This window comes from Euphorbia lathyris, chromosome 4 (assembly GCF_963576675.1).
Source record: "Euphorbia lathyris chromosome 4, ddEupLath1.1, whole genome shotgun sequence".
Classification (NCBI taxonomy): Eukaryota; Viridiplantae; Streptophyta; class Magnoliopsida; order Malpighiales; family Euphorbiaceae; genus Euphorbia; species Euphorbia lathyris.
Window position 1 is genome coordinate 54,530,110 of NC_088913.1, and position 20,062 is coordinate 54,550,171.

Genomic DNA, 20,062 nt, shown 5'->3' on the forward strand with positions numbered 1-20,062 from the left:
TTTTCTTGTTTTTATGGGTTTTTTACATTTTTTTTTTCTATTTTTGCGTTTTCACAGTTTTCCACGTCTATACATATTTTTTGTGTTTTATATATACGATTGAAAAGAAAAAATACAAAAAATCTATATTTAGTGGTTGGAAAATATTTTCCAGTATTGTAACCAAACACTGGAAAATATTTTTCAGTATTGATTAGAAACACAGAAAAATATTTTATTTTGTTGCACAATATTTTCTCTGCACAAAATTTGTCAGAACATAATATTTTCTCCAAACAAACGGGTCCTTAGTGTTATAATTTGTTACTTACACATTTATTAGGAAAAAGAAAAAACACAAAACATAAAACACGAAACCTCAAACTCAATCTGAGACCTCTGAAAATCTGTTCTTCTCCTGATAGACAAGTAACGACGAAGATGGAAACGCGATGCCTCAAATTGGTTGTCTGTTAGAATGCGAAATTCCAGGTTAGGAGGTTTCCTTTCAGGATGCTCCAATTCACTCTTCAACTATCATTCACTTCACTCTTCAACCCGCCGTATCAACCCTTTCTCCACTTTCCTTTTGTCTTTCTCTAATTCTTCCTTTCTTATCCGCCGTCCTTTCTCCGGCTACGCTGTCGAGCAGTTCTCTGATGATGAGTACGAGTGTGATTTTGAAACCCATAAGGTTTTCTTTCTTTTTCTCTACTTGGATACTTCTTAATCTGTGAATTGTGTCTCATACATGTCTTTTTGTGTTGTATTTTTTTTTTTTTTTTTTATGCTAGGCATCTTCTTCAGTGGCCAATATTGACGAGTGGAAATGGAAGCTCAGCTTGCTCTTGCGCAGCGAAACTGACCAAGAAATTGTGTCCAAAGATAGAAAGGATAGAAGGGATTATGAGCAGATTTCTGGTCTCGCCAAAAGGATGGGACTTTACAGGTAATTAGGGCTTAAAACTTTATTTATTTTTTCTTTGCTCTTCGTCATCGCTTAGGATGATATATGTCATTGCTCTACTAGTGAATTGTATGGAAAAGTGGTGGTTGCTAGCAAGGTTCCACTTCCCAACTACCGGCCAGATTTGGATGATAAGCGGCCACAAAGGGAGGTATTATTTCTGAAGCATTTGAAATGCATTTCTAAATTTTATTTCTAGGTTTTTAGTTTATCTTTTGCTTGATGACTGTATTTTGTTGTATACATTTATATTTTGTTCTGTTTAAGGTGGTACTCCCACTAAGCTTACAAAGGAGGGTAGAGGGCTTGCTTCAGGAACATCTTGATAGAACTCGGCTAAGTTCTAGAGAACTTGGTGACGGTGCAGATGATGCTAAATCTGTTGATCAGGCCGAAGAAGTTTCTCCGGATGACAATCCAGATCCTTTTCTCGATGGGTCCGTAATGGAAAAGGTTCTTCAGAGGAGGAGTTTGAGAATGCGTAATATGCAAAGAGCTTGGCAGGTAATTTTTTTCATTTATTTAAGTTGATTTCTCATACTTCGAACTTGTTTTCTTTTATGGGGAGGCGAGATTTTTAAGAATCCAACCAACTTTTTGGTACGCATCCATAACTTCCTGTAGTTTCTTGAGAGAATTGTCAAAGGATGGCTCCTAGAGTAAGGTGGATACCAATTATTACGCTAAATTGATCTCTGGGGATGTACTTCAAGTATTAGAACACTCTTTTGGTTGACAAGTTTTATATATCAACTTTGTCAACAGAATGCAAATAAAATATGGCAAACTTAGTCACTTTAACAACCAATCTACCCACTATGTTCCTTTACTGAGACTAGAGTAGATAATTTCATTTTGCCCCTTATTTTGTGCTTTGTAAGTTCTGGTCGTAGTTTATTTAGATCTTTCTGTATGTTTGAACTTTCTTGTTTTGTAGATTATGTCATATACTTTATAATTTTTTTCTGCCCATTCCTTTAAAGAAGTTTTTATCCTTGTAAATTCCAATATATCAGTAGTACATGGAAAGAATCAACTTAAACAATTACGATATACTTGCGAAAAAGGATAATGAGGTTAGAACTCTTTAAATCTAATCTCTATTCCAGTCATGATATCTCATTTACAAAACTATTTCCGTTTTTTTTACTCACTTTAGTTTGTTGGCCTTAAATTTATGAATTGTAAATTTCTACAATATCACATTTCGATTATGTTTTGGTTTTGTGTTAATTTAGATACTCAGAAGGGCAGAACTCTTTGTTTTGAGACTTAGATGAATAGGGTCATGGTGCCTTTTCTTAAATGAGTGAATAAAGGATGGAGTCATTTGTGTTTGAGGCTTCGAGCTTGCATTTCTAGACATGGTTGCTGCATGCCTTCTGTATCAACTGAGTTTTAAGTACCTTTTCGTTACCACAATCTTTCCTGGTGGCCTTTGTCTACGTAATTAGTACCCGGAAAGCTCGCTAGTAATACTATTTTATAAAGTAGATTGTAATATTGCAATGTGTTTATTGGTATGTAATTATTCTGACTGATGCCTGAATGCATTACTTATGTTGTATAGGAATCACCTGAAGGAAAGAAGATGATTGACTTCAGGAGATCTCTACCTGCATTCAAGGAAAAGGAAAAATTGCTCCAAGCTATAGCAAGGAATCAGGTTTGATTGTGGAACTTTTGCTGTTCTCTTCATCATATCTCCATCATAGTCCTAAACTCCTAATACGTTCTACACATCTCCTGAATTTGTCTAGGATTTTTATTAGGATGTTTATTCAACTGGGAGTAATTTGGAGATAAAGTTGATGCATTATTTTTTATTTGTTGTTAACATACAAGTTTGAACCTTTCTAAATTATTAAAACTCAAATCTCATTCCTAAATCATATTTTTTTTAATGAACCCACAATCATTCCTGATTTAATATAATCCTTCTTTTCTAAAGTAAATTGTGACATCACAATGATTAAGACTTTGGTAAGACAAATTGACACTGTAAGATATTAATATGAAGTGGACCTTTAACTATCAGCTTGAGCTTTTAGTTCAATTGGTCCCATGATATGGTATCAGAGCCTCTTTGATCAAGTGGTCAAGGGTTCGATTCCTGGCAAGACATGGTAATATGGTCCTGTGTTGTGCAAGCTTCAAGCATGTATAAGACAAGCCCACTCTACCTTGTATTGAAATTTTATTAGCACATGGATTTGTTAGGATTTGAACCCTAGACCTCTTGGTCTAAGAGGTTTTGACACTATGTCAATGAACAATTTTGTCGCATAAGCTTAAGCTAATAGTTAAGATCTAATAATAGTTTTTATTATCTTGACACATGCAATTCAGTTAGTGAGTGCTGTTTCCGAAAGAACTACTTAGCAAAAAAGGCATGCAATTAGGTGTATTCTAAAAACTACGCGAGCTCTTCTGACAACTATTGGAGGTAAATAGGAAAATAAATGTAATTGTGCTTCAATAGCTTATCAATATGAATTCTGCATAGGGAAATATTGGATTCTGCCAATATTCAGTACTCTAGTATTAAGCCTTTCTGCACGTACAAGAACCAGCTAACATCGTAAGTTGGTTCCTAGGCTTTCTTATTATGTAAATAATTAGATATTAGTATACACACACACACACACACATATATATATATATTAAGGTTGTGGGGGAAAGAGGGGGGGAGGGGGGGTTTAGGGATTGATTGATACAGTGCAATTTGGGGAATGGACATAATATGGTCCCTAAAGTGTTTCAAGCTATTAAATTTATGTAAACTACAAAAGCTTAAACAACATTAGCTCCAAGCTAAGTCCTGTCTTATGAATGGATTAGAACATTATGGGTGACTTTTGGGACGATGGTAGATTAGGATTATTGAAAACTTGTGGATGCACATGTTAATGAAGGGATTGAGAAAACTGCTGAACAATATGCATCACTGCTGGAAATGGGTACGATTAAGTCAAAGGAGGCAAAAGAATAGTAAAGAGCAAGTGTACTGCGTAGAACTGAGAGAAGGGACAAATAAAAGAGATATTGCCATGTGACTGTTTCTGAATTTAAACCAAACTACCTATTTAATGCATTTTCAAAAGTATAATGTTCCCTACATTTTTCTTTTAATTATTTTTTCCGTAATTGAAGCATGCTTAATGGGTTATTGAATTCATAGGTAATTGTAGTATCTGGTGAGACTGGATGTGGTAAAACAACTCAGCTTCCTCAGTATATATTGGAGTCAGAAATAGAATCTGGACGTGGAGCATTCTGCAGTATAATTTGCACGCAACCCCGAAGAATATCTGCTATGGCTGTCTCAGATAGAGTATCAACAGAAAGAGGAGAGCCTCTTGGTGAATCGGTGAGTGCTCATACCATCAAAGCAATTATACATGCGCACACACAGACTGTAGAGTGCAGCTAAAATAATTACTTTTTCTGTTCCAATTTGTAAAGTTCTTTATTCTTGCTGCTATACAACAACAGAATTTTTTCTTAGGTTGGTTATAAAGTTCGACTAGAGGGAGTGAAAGGTAAAAACACCCATCTTCTTTTTTGTACCAGTGGAATTCTACTTAGAAGATTACTTAGTGACAGAAACTTGAATGGCGTAACCCATGTTTTTGTTGATGAAATTCATGAGCGAGGGATGAATGAAGGTTGGTTTCCGCACAATTTCAGTTTATTGCCTTTTTTGTTTTGCAAAAGGCTGTTCTAATTTTTTTTTGTTTTATTTATTAATAACAGATTTCCTATTAATTGTGCTGAAGGATCTCCTTCCTCGTCGTCAGGACTTGAGATTGATTTTAATGAGTGCTACATTGAATGCGGACCTCTTTTCCAGCTTTTTTGGTGGAGCACCAAAGATTCATATTCCAGTAAGCTAAAAATTGGTAGTTTGTGCTGACACTTCACACTTGATATTGAAATTATATTGGTATCCAAAGAACGGTTTGTTGTGTGTGCATAATTTAATTAAACACGGAGTTCTCTTTTCCCATGTCTGATCTACTCTTATTCACCACATAAAGTTATTCATATCTCAAGAGCTCTGTTGTTAGTCCTGGGGTTTGTTGACATTGACAAAAAAATTAGATGAGAAAGGAAAAATATGCAGGGGCATGTTGTGAAACCACACGTGAACAGTGACATGCTAATGGGCTTAGACTATTTGGAAGCAATGAATCTGTTGCAAGTAGATGCAAGAAAAGTTAGATTATCATATTTTATTTGTTGATATTCTCTGAGAGCTACTTAGTAGGTCTTTATTAATTATATCTCATTAGAAAAGCAGAACTCAGAAAATGTAGTAGTGCTTTCGATGTCTTTTTTCTGTTGCCAAAACGGTTCCATATTCTAGTTTCTCTTTATAGCTTTGAAAAATACATGTCTACAGATGTCATATAGAATTTATTTGTGTCTGGTTTCTCAAGTCGATGTGTTTATTGTTTGAGAAATTGAATTACACCATAAAGTTTGTATTTAGCAAGCATTTATGTTGTTCAGGGCTTCACATATCCAGTAAGAGCACTCTTTTTGGAAGATGTACTTGAAATAACTGGATATAAATTGACTTCTTTTAATCAAGTCGATGATTATGGCCAAGACAAGATGTGGAAAACACAAAAACAACTCGCACCAAGGAAAAAGAAGAACCAGATTACTGCTCTTGTTGAGGTATGATGTCTGACAAGTAGGATTAACTGTTGAAGTTTCTGCCATTTTTTAATCGTGGATAAATCTTTTGAATGTTTTTTTCACAACACTTGGGTGGCAGAAAGAAATGAAAAAGTTGTTTAACAATTTTCTAATTTTGTCTATAGTATCTAAAAACTTTGTAATTTAAGGAACTTCTTTTAGTTATATTTTTGGTTTTGTTATTTCCTTGAAACAAAATTATCATTTGATTACCTTCTAATTGATTTTTGTTTCAAAAATGCTCAAGATTTGCTTCAAATGCTATAGGTTTTTTGTTGTTGTGCAGGATGCTCTAAATAAATCAAGCTTTGAGAGTTATAGCTCTAAGGCACGTGATTCTCTAGCAAGCTGGATGCCTGATTGCATGGGATTTAACCTAATCGAGGCGGTTTTATGCCATATATGTCGGAAAGAACGACCTGGTGCTGTCTTGGTGTTCATGACTGGATGGGAGGATATTAGTTGTTTGAGGGATCAAGTTAAAGCTCATCCTCTTTTAGGAGATCCAAATAGAGTTCTGCTTGTAACATGCCACGGTTCTATGGCAACCGCTGAACAGGTGTGACTGTTTATACTTTGCTCAAGGATTTGTTATGTGATTAACTCTTTAAGGGTTAAGATGCCATCTTTGCAGTGAGGTCATGTGAAAAGAATATCTGTAGGGATAATTAATAGAACTAATGTTAAATGTTCAACTGCTTCCAAACTGCTCAGATTTTTGCTTGTAACTTGTTTCTTTTCATGGAGTGGGACTATAGTTCATTTTCACTTTGGTGGCTGGAGTAGTTATTTTCCTTTTATTAGGAAACAATAACATTCATCATTCAGCTGCAATACCATGTTCAACGTACTAATGCAAAGAATAATGGTTGATGAGCACTGAGAGCTTGCAATGCACCTATAAAGGTTCTAAGGTTGTCCAAGCTAGCTGTTAGTTTAAATTTCCAAGGATTGTTTACCTAGTTTCTGTACTAAGTTGGACCTATTTCTTAGTTTCTCTTAATTTTTGACATCTGTAAAAGATTTGGAGCCAAAAGTTTTGATGCATGTAGATTTAGTTTGTCACATTATTTTCCATTGCGCAAGAATAATAACTAAGCAGTACCAGCTGCAGTTCTTTAAGTGAGCATTTGGTTGGTGGTAGCACTATATTAGTAGAAATTATATTTAAATTTATTGGAGAAAGAACATGAGCTGTACCTTTGTGTTACATGCTTGTTCCACTCTTACCAGAGAATGAGTATGAATTTTATTCTGTTTATCCATCTGATGTGACTGTTCTCAATTTTCTATAAAATCCTTGATAAGTATGGGGTGTCTCAGAGATCATTTGCTCATAAACTCCAGTGAACTGTATACTGTACTTGGGGAAAAAAAGTAAGGAAATTGTATGTGGCATTATATATGTCATTTCAAAATATGCTTTATCAATCAATGTTTTCTGCATTCACTTTCTGCAGAAACTCATATTTGAGAGACCTCCTCCTAATGTGCGGAAAATTGTTCTTGCCACTAACATGGCAGAGGCGAGTATTACAATCAATGACGTAGTTTTTGTGGTTGATTGTGGAAAAGCAAAAGAGACCACTTATGATGCTTTAAACAATACGCCCTGTCTACTACCTTCATGGATTTCACAAGCATCTGCACGGCAAGTAAGTCTCCCTTGTTTATGGTAATCTAGACTTTTTTTTTTTTGGAAATGGATGCTTTGTTTTTGAGTCATAATCGGGAACCGTTAAGATCTTTAGAGTATAAATTGTGAATGTATTTTTGTGATTTTCTCTATTCATGGTTGTTTGTGTTTAGACAAACTTGTTTATATGTTATTGCTGTCAGCGTTTGCTTACAGCAATGCAGCTGGCATGGTGGCCATTCAGGGCCTTGTGACACCCTTGAGAGTTTTACAAAGGTATATGTTTTTTTATGGTGTGGTTGTTCACAAGCATTTCTGGATTGGATTGTTTATGTTTGGACTTTTGAGAAGCTTGTTTATATTTTGTTGATGTTGATGTGTGGTTATAGCAATGTTGCTGGCATGCTTGGTCACTTGGACATCATGTGTGACTCAAGGGAGTTTGTCAAAAACTTTGGTGTTTCATTGCGAGTGTTATAAAAATAGTTGTATGGAAAAGGAATTCTCCTGTAACTCAGTGGAAAACTACAGAAAGGAATGTTAGAAAAAAGCATAAAAACTATTTTCCTCCAATCAATTTGGTTGATGTTGAAGAAACTGCATAAAACCAGTGCTTTTTTATATGTTTTGGGCTAGATCAAAGATTAAAGATGATTTGGATGTTTGGTGTTACCTGTCCTCCTGAAATAATTAGGGTCTGAATAACATCTTCACCAACATTTTGTGTCATCTTCATTTGTTCTTTTCCATTTGATTTTTTATTCACATCCTTGTTCTTGGTTTGTACTTGAATGCAGAGAAGAGGCAGGGCTGGTCGTGTGCAGCCTGGGGAATGTTATCACCTCTACCCCAAATGTGTTTATGAAGCTTTTGCCGAGTATCAGCTTCCCGAACTTCTGAGAACTCCTCTGAACTCTCTTTGTTTGCAAATTAAAAGTTTGCAAGTTGGAAGTATTGGAGAATTCTTGTCAGCTGCACTCCAGCCACCAGAACCATTGACCGTAAGTATTCATGGGGGTAGTGGTCTTGATTGCAATGATAACACCTGAATACAGATAAAAACTTACGAAATATTCTTTGATATTTCATTGGATGACAATTCAATTTAATAATAGTGGAAGGCCAAGCACTGTAGAACTTATATTCTTGGACTTCTAAGTAGTGTTTTTGTTCAAATTTTATGGAAGAATCATTTTTATCTTGTGATCATAGTTGATTATTGCTTACATGATAACAAGTAAAGAGGCTCTTGGAAGAGACACCTTGTATCTCATGATGATTGTTTAAGTTTTTGATCGATTGCATAATATTCAGAAACAATTAATAGTCTTCTTCACATTCCATGAACACTTCAAATCAATTGATTGCAAGTTTAAACACCTTTCAACTTTACTCGAGGAAGAGCCTCTAAAAAAATTTCATGGAAGTATTTGCATATCTATGGTCCACATCTTTGTTTACTGGTAATTGGTGCCTGACCCTAGTCTTATGTGAATGTGTTAGATGTACTTTTTGAAGTTCATTATGGTCCCATTCTTATATAAATACCCAAAACAAGCTCTTACGTGGACTTATAGGTGTGGCTGGAAGTTTGATCTGAGGATTTAAAATTGGAAGCCATTGACACATTATGACATTCATCACATGCATGAATAAATTTGTACCTATTGGCTATTGCACACGATTTTCATGCATATTCTCCGGGTGTCCTCTATTTTCCATTCTGTAATTTTTTTTGGTTTAGTTTTTGACCTTATTCATTTTGTTAATGGGTTGAAATTTTTTGGTGGGCAACAACAGGTCCAAAACGCTATTGATTTTCTGAAGATGATTGGTGCACTAGACGAGAAAGAGAATCTCACCAATCTTGGTTAGTCAATTTATTTTCTTTTTTGCTGGAAGTAAAAGATATAGGTTATAAGTTTTGATTTTTATATTATTACTTTATGGGGTTCTAAAATTCTTTCTTCTAATGTTCAATCAGGCAAGTTCTTGTCAATCCTTCCAGTGGATCCCAAACTAGGGAAGATGCTAATCATGGGAGCTATCTTTCATTGTTTTGACCCTGTATTAACAATAGTATCTGGACTGAGTGTTAGGGATCCTTTCCTTCTGCCTCAGGACAAAAAAGATGTAAGTGTGATGCTTCATGAGTCTCCCAATAGTTTTATTCACCCAAATTTGTCTGAACTTTTTAAAGAAGTATCAAGTATAGTTTCATTTATGTTTTCGAAAAAGTGTTTATGGTTTGTTTGAAATTTTTAACAACATGCTATATCTTATTTGCTGTAGCTATCAGAAGATGAAACCTAATTAAAAATAGTAATGTCCGCACTCGCACATGCACACGCAATAGATATCCCATGATTTTTCTTGTCACATAGATTGCTAGGAAAAACGGAGACATGTAGACCTCTTGGTTGACTATATGGTGCTCTTTGAACTCCAGCTGAACCATTTTAATGCTATGTTCATCTCAAACTTGAACATGCTCTTGAATCCTCTCGAGCTTTAATATCAATAAACAATGAGAGAATTTTGGGATAATCAAGCGGGTTGATACCTAGTGCTATAGATTATTTGTTTTCTCTTGGATCTTGATTTAGGGATAATGATAGTTAGTTAGTTACACAAAAGGTGGTAACCATTTATCACTTTTTAGGCTTTACTATGATGTGACTTGTTTATTTGAAGAAAATGACAAGTACTTCTGACACTTTGTTAAGTACTGATTTTTCTTTCTACTTTAGTTAGCCGGGACAGCAAAATCTAGATTCTCTGCAAAAGACTACAGTGATCATATGGCCCTTGTCCGTGCATATGAAGGGTGGAAAGATGCAGATCGGGAAGGGTCAGCATATGAGTATTGCTGGAGAAATTTTCTCTCTGCACAGACTCTGCAAGCTATCCATTCTCTGAGGAAGCAATTTAGCTTCATTTTAAGAGATGCTGGGTTAGTAGATGCAGATGCTGGCATCAACAACAAATTAAGTCACAACCAGTCATTAGTCCGGGCAATCATTTGCTCTGGCCTCTATCCTGGGATAGCATCAGTTGTGGTAAAATTATCTTCTTGACGAACTTCTTCCATTTCTTCGTTCCAACATTTGTAAGTTGATTTTTTGTTGTTATCTTGTTTTCAGCCTAGAGAAACATCAATGTCTTTCAAGACTATGGATGATGGCCAAGTTCTGATATATGCGGTAAGTGTAAAAGTCAAACGAAATACTAGACATTTGCTTACATGTGGCTTATATTTGGAATGTGCATATGCATGCAAATTTGGAGATTGATCTTTAATAAAGATTTATATGCCTACTTGGGCTCTATTTGTTTATGGAATATAATTCCCGTTGAAAAGATATTCTCCAAAATAATACGTATTTTCTAAGAACTTAAAATATTTTTCCTTGTTTGGGTAGGAGCATAATTGCAAAAGAAAATTATGGTAGGTGAAGAGAAATTATTGTTAGATTGGTAGCTTCTCTCTTGGAAAATAACTTGCCTTTTGTAATATGGGAGTTATTTTCCTTGTTTTCTATAGATTTTCCTTTCACTAGGAAACATTTTCCTTCGAGTTTATTTCATTTTGAGTCACCAACACTATAAAATAAGGAGAACATTTTCTGGAAGAATATTTTTCATAAAGCAAACGAAGCCTTAGGTTAAAATCAATCTAACTTTGATATGATACAGAAAATTACATAATACTTATAACATGTTAATCACCTTGTATCTAAATTACTTTTAACATTTGGGTTGAATTTCACGTGGTTTATCATCCTGCTTATACACAAATATGATTGATAGTAAGACTTCCACTTTGTGCTTGGTTTTGAATGAGAGTGTATTTTTTGTACCATAATGATATTTTCTTTTTGCATGTGGTTGAGATTGTCTTGTTTATACCTATGTATAATGATATTTTCTTAGGAGCGGCCTCTTGCCAAATAAATTGGCAGGGGAAGGCTTGCCCCCAGTACACCCTTGTGGTGGGACCCCTCCCCGGACCCTCGCTCAGCGGGGACGCGTAATGCGACCGGGCCGCCCTTTATGTGGTTGAGATTGTCTTGTTTATACCTATGTATAATTGGTAGTAGGACTTTGTACTTAGGTTTTGATTGAGAGGCTCTTGCTTGTATTATGATCATAAATCATCTCTTTTATATCCTTTTTTTCCCCCATGATTAACCAAGTTAAGATACTTAAAAGTTTCTTATTATCTCTTCTGAACTTCTAAACACATGGAAAACACAAAAGAAAAATGAACTCTTTGCTTTATAAGTTCAACTGTATAGACAAAAGGATCTCATATATATATGGGTAAACAATTTATTAGTCCTTATGTTTTTACATATTTCACTAGTCAGTCCCTGTGTTTTCCTTTGTTTTGTCGTCGTCTAACTCTTTAGTACTTCTGCTAAAGTCAATTGTCAAATAAAATTAAAAATGACAAACACACCCTTTTACCCTATTTTTAATGAAAAAACATTTACTTTTCCTAATCTCTCCAATATTAAGTAATTAATTTACTAATTTTTATAGAATTTTAGAACTTTAATTTAGTGGTGTACAACTTATTTCATTAAAAAAAATAAATGAAAAATATTTTAAAAATTAAAAAATTAGAAGTAGAGCAATATAAAATTGTAAACGTGAACCTTTTATCTCTAATAAAATTTATAAATAAAATGAGTAATGCGTTTTATAAAAAGTATTAACATTCATAATTGTAATAGACCATGGAAATAGAGAGAAATCCATGGGATACCATATAGATTAAGAGTCTACATTGATATGTTTTATTTAAGAGAATACACATATATATACAATGTTCTCCTTCAATCAAGGAGACAAACTGACCCTACCAGCAGCTCTAGCAGCCCTACATCAGCCTTAGGCATGCTATTCGTTAATTACATTGACTTATACACTAACAATAATAATATTGAATGTTAGTTTAAAGATATTATATTAAATAATAAAGAAAATAAGAGTTAAAAATCTAAGAGAATAAATAATAGATATTTTTTTTTGTAACTAATATATATACAAGTATAGAAATGCCGGTGTATGTATGTCACACAAACTTTATTAAAAATATTTTGACTAAAAATGAAAACTGAAAGACAGGTTGACATTTATATAACTAAAGGTAGTTTTGTATTTTTATATGCAAAAGCAAATGGAGGGACTAAAGAGTTTACTAAGACAACACTTACGGACCTTAAAATATATGTATGACTAGTGTTATAGGTAAAAACATAGGGACTTTCATCATTAGTACTAGCTATGAAAAAGACTAATCCCAAGGGATAGAACGAGGAATTATTTCAGTTCTTTTTTGTATGTTCCAATGGGGGAGGAGAATGAATGGTAGGAGATAGATTTGGGATATAATTTCAGCTAAGTTTCTACTTTTCTTCATTAGTATGATGATGATATTTTTTCAGAAATTTTTATTTAGTTTTATTTTTAAATTAGGGAATATTTGTGTATTATGGGATTTTATAGTATTGTGTTGCATCAGATTGTATTTTATTGCATGCCAGCGCATTGAATTGGACAAATGATATAACAATGGAGATCTTTTCTTTTCTTCTCCTCCCAATTTTTTTTTTTTTTTTTTTTGGCATCCACTAGTAGTCTATATCTTTTTTCTTTCCTTTTACCTTTGCTTTATAGCAAGTTGCTTTGTATTATATAATTGATCTGCAAATGAACCTAAGTATTGGCATGTTAGTGCTACAAAAATATACATGTGATTCCTTATATTACTCTTTTAAATCAGCTGATAATCATGGCCCTGTTCTTTTTTTTCTTTCCCCACAACTTTTCTGTTCCTTTAATTGGTTCAAGTTATATATTCATTTTAAAAATCCAACAATTCCAAGGTTACATTTCTTAGGCTCTTCAGTTGCAATGTTTCATGCTGCTAGTCAGAATATATTAGGGGTTGCAGGAAGTTTTTTACATTAGGTCCCATTCAAGCATGTGCAATATATTTGCTCACTTTCTGATAGAAAAAAAAGGCTTTTGCATTGATCCTTTTTTTTTTAATAACGTAGAATAGCCTTTGAGATGCAGAACTTGTCATGCTTTTGTCTATGGGACTTTTTTTTACCATGTTCATTTTGTGTATGAGTATTCTTGGGGTTCTTGAATTTTAGAATTTTCAGTGTCTTTAATTCTTCAAGTGCATAATTTCTATTTCTGTGAATGAGTGCCTTCTCTTTTGTCTTCTTTTGAAAAAAAGAAATCAGCATTTTCTTAAATGTGAAAAAGCGTGAAGAAATAAGAATCCTTGCTTAGGCATGCACGTCATCTTATATTATACATGATAATGCATATCTAATTTGAGTAATGATTATCGGTTTCTTTGGTTCATTGTCGATGTTTGAATTTCTGGTAACACCTAATATGATTTCATGATGACTCTTATTATGCTTCAGAATTCTGTGAATGCACGGTATCAGACAATTCCATACCCGTGGCTTGTTTTTGGTGAAAAAGTCAAGGTCAATACGGTTTTCATACGTGATTCAACTGGTGTATCTGATTCAATACTGATCCTTTTTGGCGGTGTACTAAATTGCAGTGTACAGGTGATTTACTTAACTCGGAGGAGTTTATGAACTTACAAGTTCTTCTGAATTTATGGGATTCTATAATAAGTAAACTTTCTTTATGCAGGCTGGCCATCTAAAAATGTTGGGTGGGTATATTGATTTTTTCATGGATCCTAATTTAGCAGAGTGCTATTTACGTCTCAAGGAAGAACTCAATAAGCTTATCCAGAAAAAGGTGAGTTTAGAAAAAATGGTTACTTAGAATAGTCTTATCTAATGCTTCCTTGCAAATAGCCTTACGCATTCACTTTTTGGATGAGAAAGGAGTGTATATTACTTGTTTGATCATTCGTACGGCATCAGATTTTCCATGTGAGAATTTGACAGCTGATAGGTTTGTCAAATCGGTTGGAAAAAGTCAAATTTTGTCCCTATACTTGCACAATTTATCATTTTCGTAACTGTACTTTAATTTGGGCACATTAGGCCCATAACTTTAATTTTCGCAAAAATTGGGCTCTTGATTGACAGTTTCCAAATACACATGCTGTATACAATTGGGCTCTTGATTGACAGTTTCCAAATACACATGCTCTTGATTGTAAATGGTCAAATGTGTCAAAATTGAAGTACACGGGCTAAAATGATAAACTGTGCCAAGTATAGGGGCAAGGTTTTAGGGTTTGCAACTGATGTTATAAGCCAAGTTCAGGAAGAATATTCATTGGTTCATGGTATTGCGAATTCTGAGCTGTTATAACTGATGGAATAATTTAATTCCCTGTGCATGGATATAAAATGAATGTTTTTGTTTTATATGAGAGATGTGCAACCATGCAGCTTGAAGATCGTAGCATTGACATTCATAAGGAAGGGAAATACCTGTTGCTTGCTGTTCAAGAACTTGTTTCGGGAGATCAATGTGAAGGGAGGTTTGTTTTTGGTCGTGAAAGCAAGAAGCCTAAGGAGTCTACTGAAAGCAGGTTTACGAAAGACGGAACAAACCCGAAGAGCTTGCTACAAACTCTTTTGATGAGAGCTGGACACTCCCCTCCCAAATATAAAACAAAGCACCTTAAGACAAATGAGTTTAGGGCACTTGTCGAGTTTAAAGGAATGCAATTTGTGGGGAAACCTAAGAAAAACAAACAACTCGCAGAAAGAGATGCTGCTATAGAGGCGTTGGCCTGGTTGACTAGTACCACTGACAATAATCAAGCTGATAATGACAATTCTGCACCTGATGTCACTGACAACATGCTAAAACTTCTGGGCAAACGCCGGAGATCCAAGCGACGGTGATCAGATGCTGATCAATACACATTTTTGTGAAAAGAGAAATAAGTTGCTGGGAACTCTCTCTGTCAGGAAATTTGAGTTTTTGCTGCAGAGGTAAAGTATACAGGTTATAGGCTAAAAGTTTTGTTAGATTTAATATTTATATAACTGGAAAAAGTAGTTATAGGATAAAATTCTCAGAAATTTGTAGTCATCTGTACATTCACAAACATAAGATATTGTCATGTTAACATAAGTCAAAGGATAGGAATATTAGAATTTACTTTTATTCTGATATTTGATTTATAAAATCCAACTACCATATCTATTATTTCCTCAATTCCACGATAGATGTCTTTTTAAAGAACTTTTTTGTTCCATATTACATTGACGTTTTGATTCAATCTATGCACTTTTGATTTTTACCGAACATACATATTTAAGTTGCATTTTTACTTTCGGAATAGATAAAAATTAATTAGTGGATTCTATTAATATAAGGGTAACAAAGTTTTTTAGTTAAAATTGATTACATTTCTTAATTGTATGCACCGTTGGTAACTGAACTTATATGGTTGTCTCAAAATGGTTATTTAATTTTAATTTGTTTCAATAAAATCACTCAATTTTGAGTTTTGTCTCAATTAGGCTACTCCGGCGATTTTAGTGGTTAAAGCCATCGGAATGATGTCATAACTGACATGTTAGTATGAGTCAACTCAGATCTCTAACCAAAACAACACGTGACATGTGTTGGTTATTTAAAAAAAAAACTAATTTTCGTTTTTTTCCATAAAAATAATTGACACGTGGTAGCCAGGTATCGCATATGTGGTTGTCATGTGTTGTTTCGGTTAGAGATTTGAGTTCACTCATATTGACATGTCAGCCATAATATCATTTCGATGCCTTTTAACCATTAAAATCGTCAGAGTGACAATTTTAAGACAACCATATAGAAAAAACAAAGTAAGGCTTACTTTGTCAAAAACAAAATAAGTATAGAAGGCACCTCGTTGCTCAAAAGAGGTTATATCATTCTCATGTTTTGAAATATTAATAATTAAAAAAAGGGTAAAGTTCAAATAAAACCCTTGTGGTTTCACTAATTTTCAGATAAAGGACTATGGTTTACTTTTTGTCAAAACGAGGATCGAGGTTTTTAACTTTAACAAAATAAGGACTTTTTCGATTGATACTATTAAAATCACCTTTGATGACTTCAAAAATGACATATTTTAAGAACTACTAATATTTTAAGCAACTTTAATTCTTCAACTTTTTTATTTTGAGATCGTTTAGATGATGTTTGGTAAAGAGAGAGAAAGTTAATGTTTAGAGAGAGAAAGTTCCAAAAAAGATGATTTTCGAAAATGCAGTTCCATAGAAAATATGACATTGAACAACTTTAATTTTTGAAAATTTTCATTTTCAGGTCGTTAAAGATGGTTTTAATAGCATTAATCCAAGTTTGAAACCTCAATCCTTGTTTTGACAAAAAGTTGCTTAAAATATTAGTAGTTCTTAAAATATGTCATTTTTGAAGTCATCAAAAGTGATTTTAATAGTATCAATCGAAAAAGTCCTTATTTTGTTAAAGTTTGAAACCTCAATCCTTGTTTTGACAAAAAGTAAACCACAGTCCTTTATCTGAAAATTAGTGAAACCACAGGGGTTTTATTTGAACTTTACCCTTAAAAAAACATTAAGTATATTGTTGCTCAAAAGATGTATATTACATGGTGTCATGGGGCAACTCGTTGGGACCGTGTGACATTTACTTGATCTTCTAGATGTAAGGCAACAATGATTAGTCACCTTACTTGCAATCAACATGCGTATAAGGTTAGATATCGATTGTAACATGAAGAGTCTAAACATACAACAACAATTATATAAGCAAACCATAACATTTACACATAATATTAAGACATGAGATTGAATAATACATGGATGATCTTATTGATATATAAGCCATAACGATATATCCATAAGGTCTCATCATCTAGTAGCAGAAGGGCAACTACTAGAGGAGAAATTATACTATGTGTTAGGCATACCACATCATAGTCTGATGTGGTATGTATACTTGGCCAATTAAAACAAAACAGTTGTAAAAAGGAATAATTAAAAAAATTAATTTAAATTTTAGTCCCTCCCTTCTCCTTCCTTATCTGCAAGTGGATTTCTGCTTCCTCATCTTCCGCTTTCGTCCCTTTTTCTTTTCATGCCGTGGGTTTCTGTTTTCCCATCTCTCTCTTTCGCCCCTTCTTCTTTTACTATGATACTCACCGGTAGGTTCTGCTGGCACGATGGTTTTATTGTGATACTCACCGACATGTTCTTTTTAATGGCGAACGGGATCGATATCATTCTTGTTCTGATTAACGTCTCAATTAATTAGGCATAATAAAGTGATTTTTTTTCTCACTTCCTTAATGGCTACTAACTCCGCCTGTGAGGGTCACTTGGTGGCCTTTACAGCCGGTCCCAAGCCCGGACAAATGAGGAGGGTTGCGGTAGGTTTGTGGCGGCTAGCGTAAAACTTAGCCACATCTTATGACATGAACCATAATATAAATATCGTTGGGGCGTTCCCTACTCAGCGACGCGCTGCACTTCCTAGACCCGGGTGTAGTGATAAATGTGCAAGGGTTGGTAGGTCGTCGCCTCGAAGCGGCGCGCCACCCCAGGACCCGGGGGTGGTGTCAAATATGCAAGGGTTGCGGGTAAATAAGCTAGTCCACAGTAATGGTAGGGGTAGGGGTAAGGGTAGTAGGTTACGCTTTGGGACATGGAACATAGGTTCTTTGACAGGAAGATTAGCTGAAGTTGTAGATGTTATGAAGATGAGGAGAATAAATATACTGTGCCTACAAGAAACCAAGTGGGTTGGAGCCAAGGCTAGAGAGATAGCTCCTTGGGGTTATAAGCTTTGGTACTCAGGAAAGGATAAGGGTAGAAATGGAGTAGGTATTCTTATTGATAGGGAGTATATTGATGATGTAGTAGCGGTGTCTAGGAAGAGCGATAGAATTATGAGTGTTAAGCTAGTGATAGGGGATGACGGTGTGAATGTCATTAGTGCATATGCGCCACAAATAGGATTAGATGTGTCTATAAGACAAGCTTTTTGGGATGACTTAGAGGAAGTGGTGCAACAGGTTCCTAGGGATGAAAAAATGGTACTGGGGGGTGATCTCAATGGACACGTGGGTTCTAGGCGAGATGGGTTTGAGAGTGTTCATGGAGGGTATGGTTTTGGAGATAAGAATGAAGCAGGAAATGATATTTTGGAATTCGCATCAGCCTATGACTTGAGTATCATGAACACATGGTTTATGAAGAGAACATCCCACTTAGTGACTTATCGGAGTGGCGGTAATGCGAGCCAAATTGACTTCTTCTTAGTAAGGAGTGCTTGGAGAAAGAGTTATATTGATTGTAAGGTGATCCCTGGTGAGAGTACGACAACCCAACATAGAGTAGTAGTGCTAGATTTTCGAAGTAGGAAATGTATAAAAAAACAAACACCACAAGTAGAGACTAAGATTAAGTGGTGGAAATTGCAAGGGGAGAATCAACAAAAATTTGTGGAGGAGATGACCAAAAAAGATATTTGGACTTGCAATATGGATTTAGATATAGATTCGATATGGAATAAGATGGAGCATAGTATAAGGGAAGTAGCGAAGGAAGTTCTAGGGGAATCTAAAGGTAGCATGCCACCGGGTAAGGACACATCTTGGTGGACAGAAGAAGTAAGACAAGCAGTAAAGAGTAAGAGAGAATCCTATAAACTATTGGGGAAATGTAGGAGTGACGAGAACTACGAAAAATACAAAGAGGCTAAAAGGGAAGTAAAGAAGGTCATACGAGATGCTAGAGCAAAGGTGAATCGGGATCTGTATACAAGATTGGATACGAAAGAAGGGGAAAGAGACATATATAGAATTGCTCGGATGAGAGATAGGAAGACGCGAGATCTCGGAAAAGTTAAATGTGTGAAGGATGTGGACCAGAAAGTCCTAGTTGGAGATAAGGATATCAAGGAACGATGGAGGTCCTATTTTGATTACTTATTTAATGGAGATCGCCAACAAGATGTTGGAGATATAAGTATCCATCACGATATGATAAATCATGAATGCATGCGGAGAATTCAAAAGGGTGAAGTCAAAATGGCATTAAGCAAGATGAAATTGAAGAAAGCAGTAGGACCTGATGGCATTCCTATTGAGATTTGGAGATGTTTGGGAGAAAGAGGAATCGAATGGTTGACGATGTTCTTCAACAAAATTTGGAGAAACAATAAGATGCCATCAGAATGGAGGAAAAATATCTTAATCCCTTTGTATAAGAACAAAGGCGATGTCCAAGATTGTGCCAACTATCGGGGAATCAAATTAATGAGTCACACTGTGAAACTTTGGGAGCGAGTGATCGAACAAAGGCTAAGGAGGACGGTGAAGATCTCGGAAAACCAGTTTGGCTTTATGCCGGGAAGATCAACTATGGAAGCCATCCATCTAATGAGACAATTAATGGAGCACTATCGAAATAAGAAGAAAGACTTGCATATGGTTTTCATTGACTTGGAGAAAGCATATGATAAGGTACCAAGGGAAGTACTTTGGTGGGCCTTGATAAGGAAAGGCATTTCGCGGAAATATATTGACATCATAAAGGACATGTATGAGGGAGTATGCACGAGTGTACGTACTAGTATTGGGAAGACTGAAGAGTTTCCTATTACGATTGGAGTGCATCAAGGTTCCGCACTAAGCCCATTTCTTTTTGCCATCGTTATGGATGAACTAACAAGTTCACTTCAAGATGGTATACCATGGTGCATGCTGTTTGCAGATGATATTGTGTTGGTTGATGAGACGAAAGAAGGAGTGGAGAGGAAGTTGGAACTATGGA

General features: G+C 34.9%; 1 protein-coding gene across 1 annotated transcript; it reads left to right on the forward strand.

Annotated features, from left to right (window-relative positions):
- The first annotated feature begins 335 nt into the window (after window positions 1-335).
- On the forward strand, window positions 336-15,476 carry LOC136226031 (DExH-box ATP-dependent RNA helicase DExH3). The gene is made up of 19 exons (XM_066014301.1): window positions 336-673; window positions 774-928; window positions 1,010-1,097; window positions 1,214-1,450; window positions 2,517-2,612; window positions 4,128-4,316; window positions 4,455-4,614; window positions 4,703-4,833; window positions 5,462-5,632; window positions 5,940-6,212; window positions 7,114-7,308; window positions 8,087-8,290; window positions 9,090-9,159; window positions 9,274-9,422; window positions 10,040-10,348; window positions 10,433-10,492; window positions 13,742-13,894; window positions 13,983-14,093; window positions 14,699-15,476. Exons 1-19 carry the CDS (start codon window positions 458-460, stop codon window positions 15,158-15,160), a joined length of 3,429 nt encoding a protein of 1,142 aa, XP_065870373.1. The 5' UTR covers window positions 336-457; the 3' UTR covers window positions 15,161-15,476.
- Window positions 15,477-20,062: the final 4,586 nt, after the last annotated feature.

Excerpts from the sequence above, each read along its gene's own strand:
- LOC136226031 (XM_066014301.1), top strand. The coding sequence starts at position 458 with ATGCGAAATTCCAGGTTAGGAGGTTTCCTTTCAGGATGCTCCAATTCA. Across the intron at positions 2,613-4,127 it reads AAGCTATAGCAAGGAATCAG|GTAATTGTAGTATCTGGTGA; the intron begins GTTTGATTGTGG and ends TTGAATTCATAG. Across the intron at positions 13,895-13,982 it reads TACTAAATTGCAGTGTACAG|GCTGGCCATCTAAAAATGTT; the intron begins GTGATTTACTTA and ends TTCTTTATGCAG.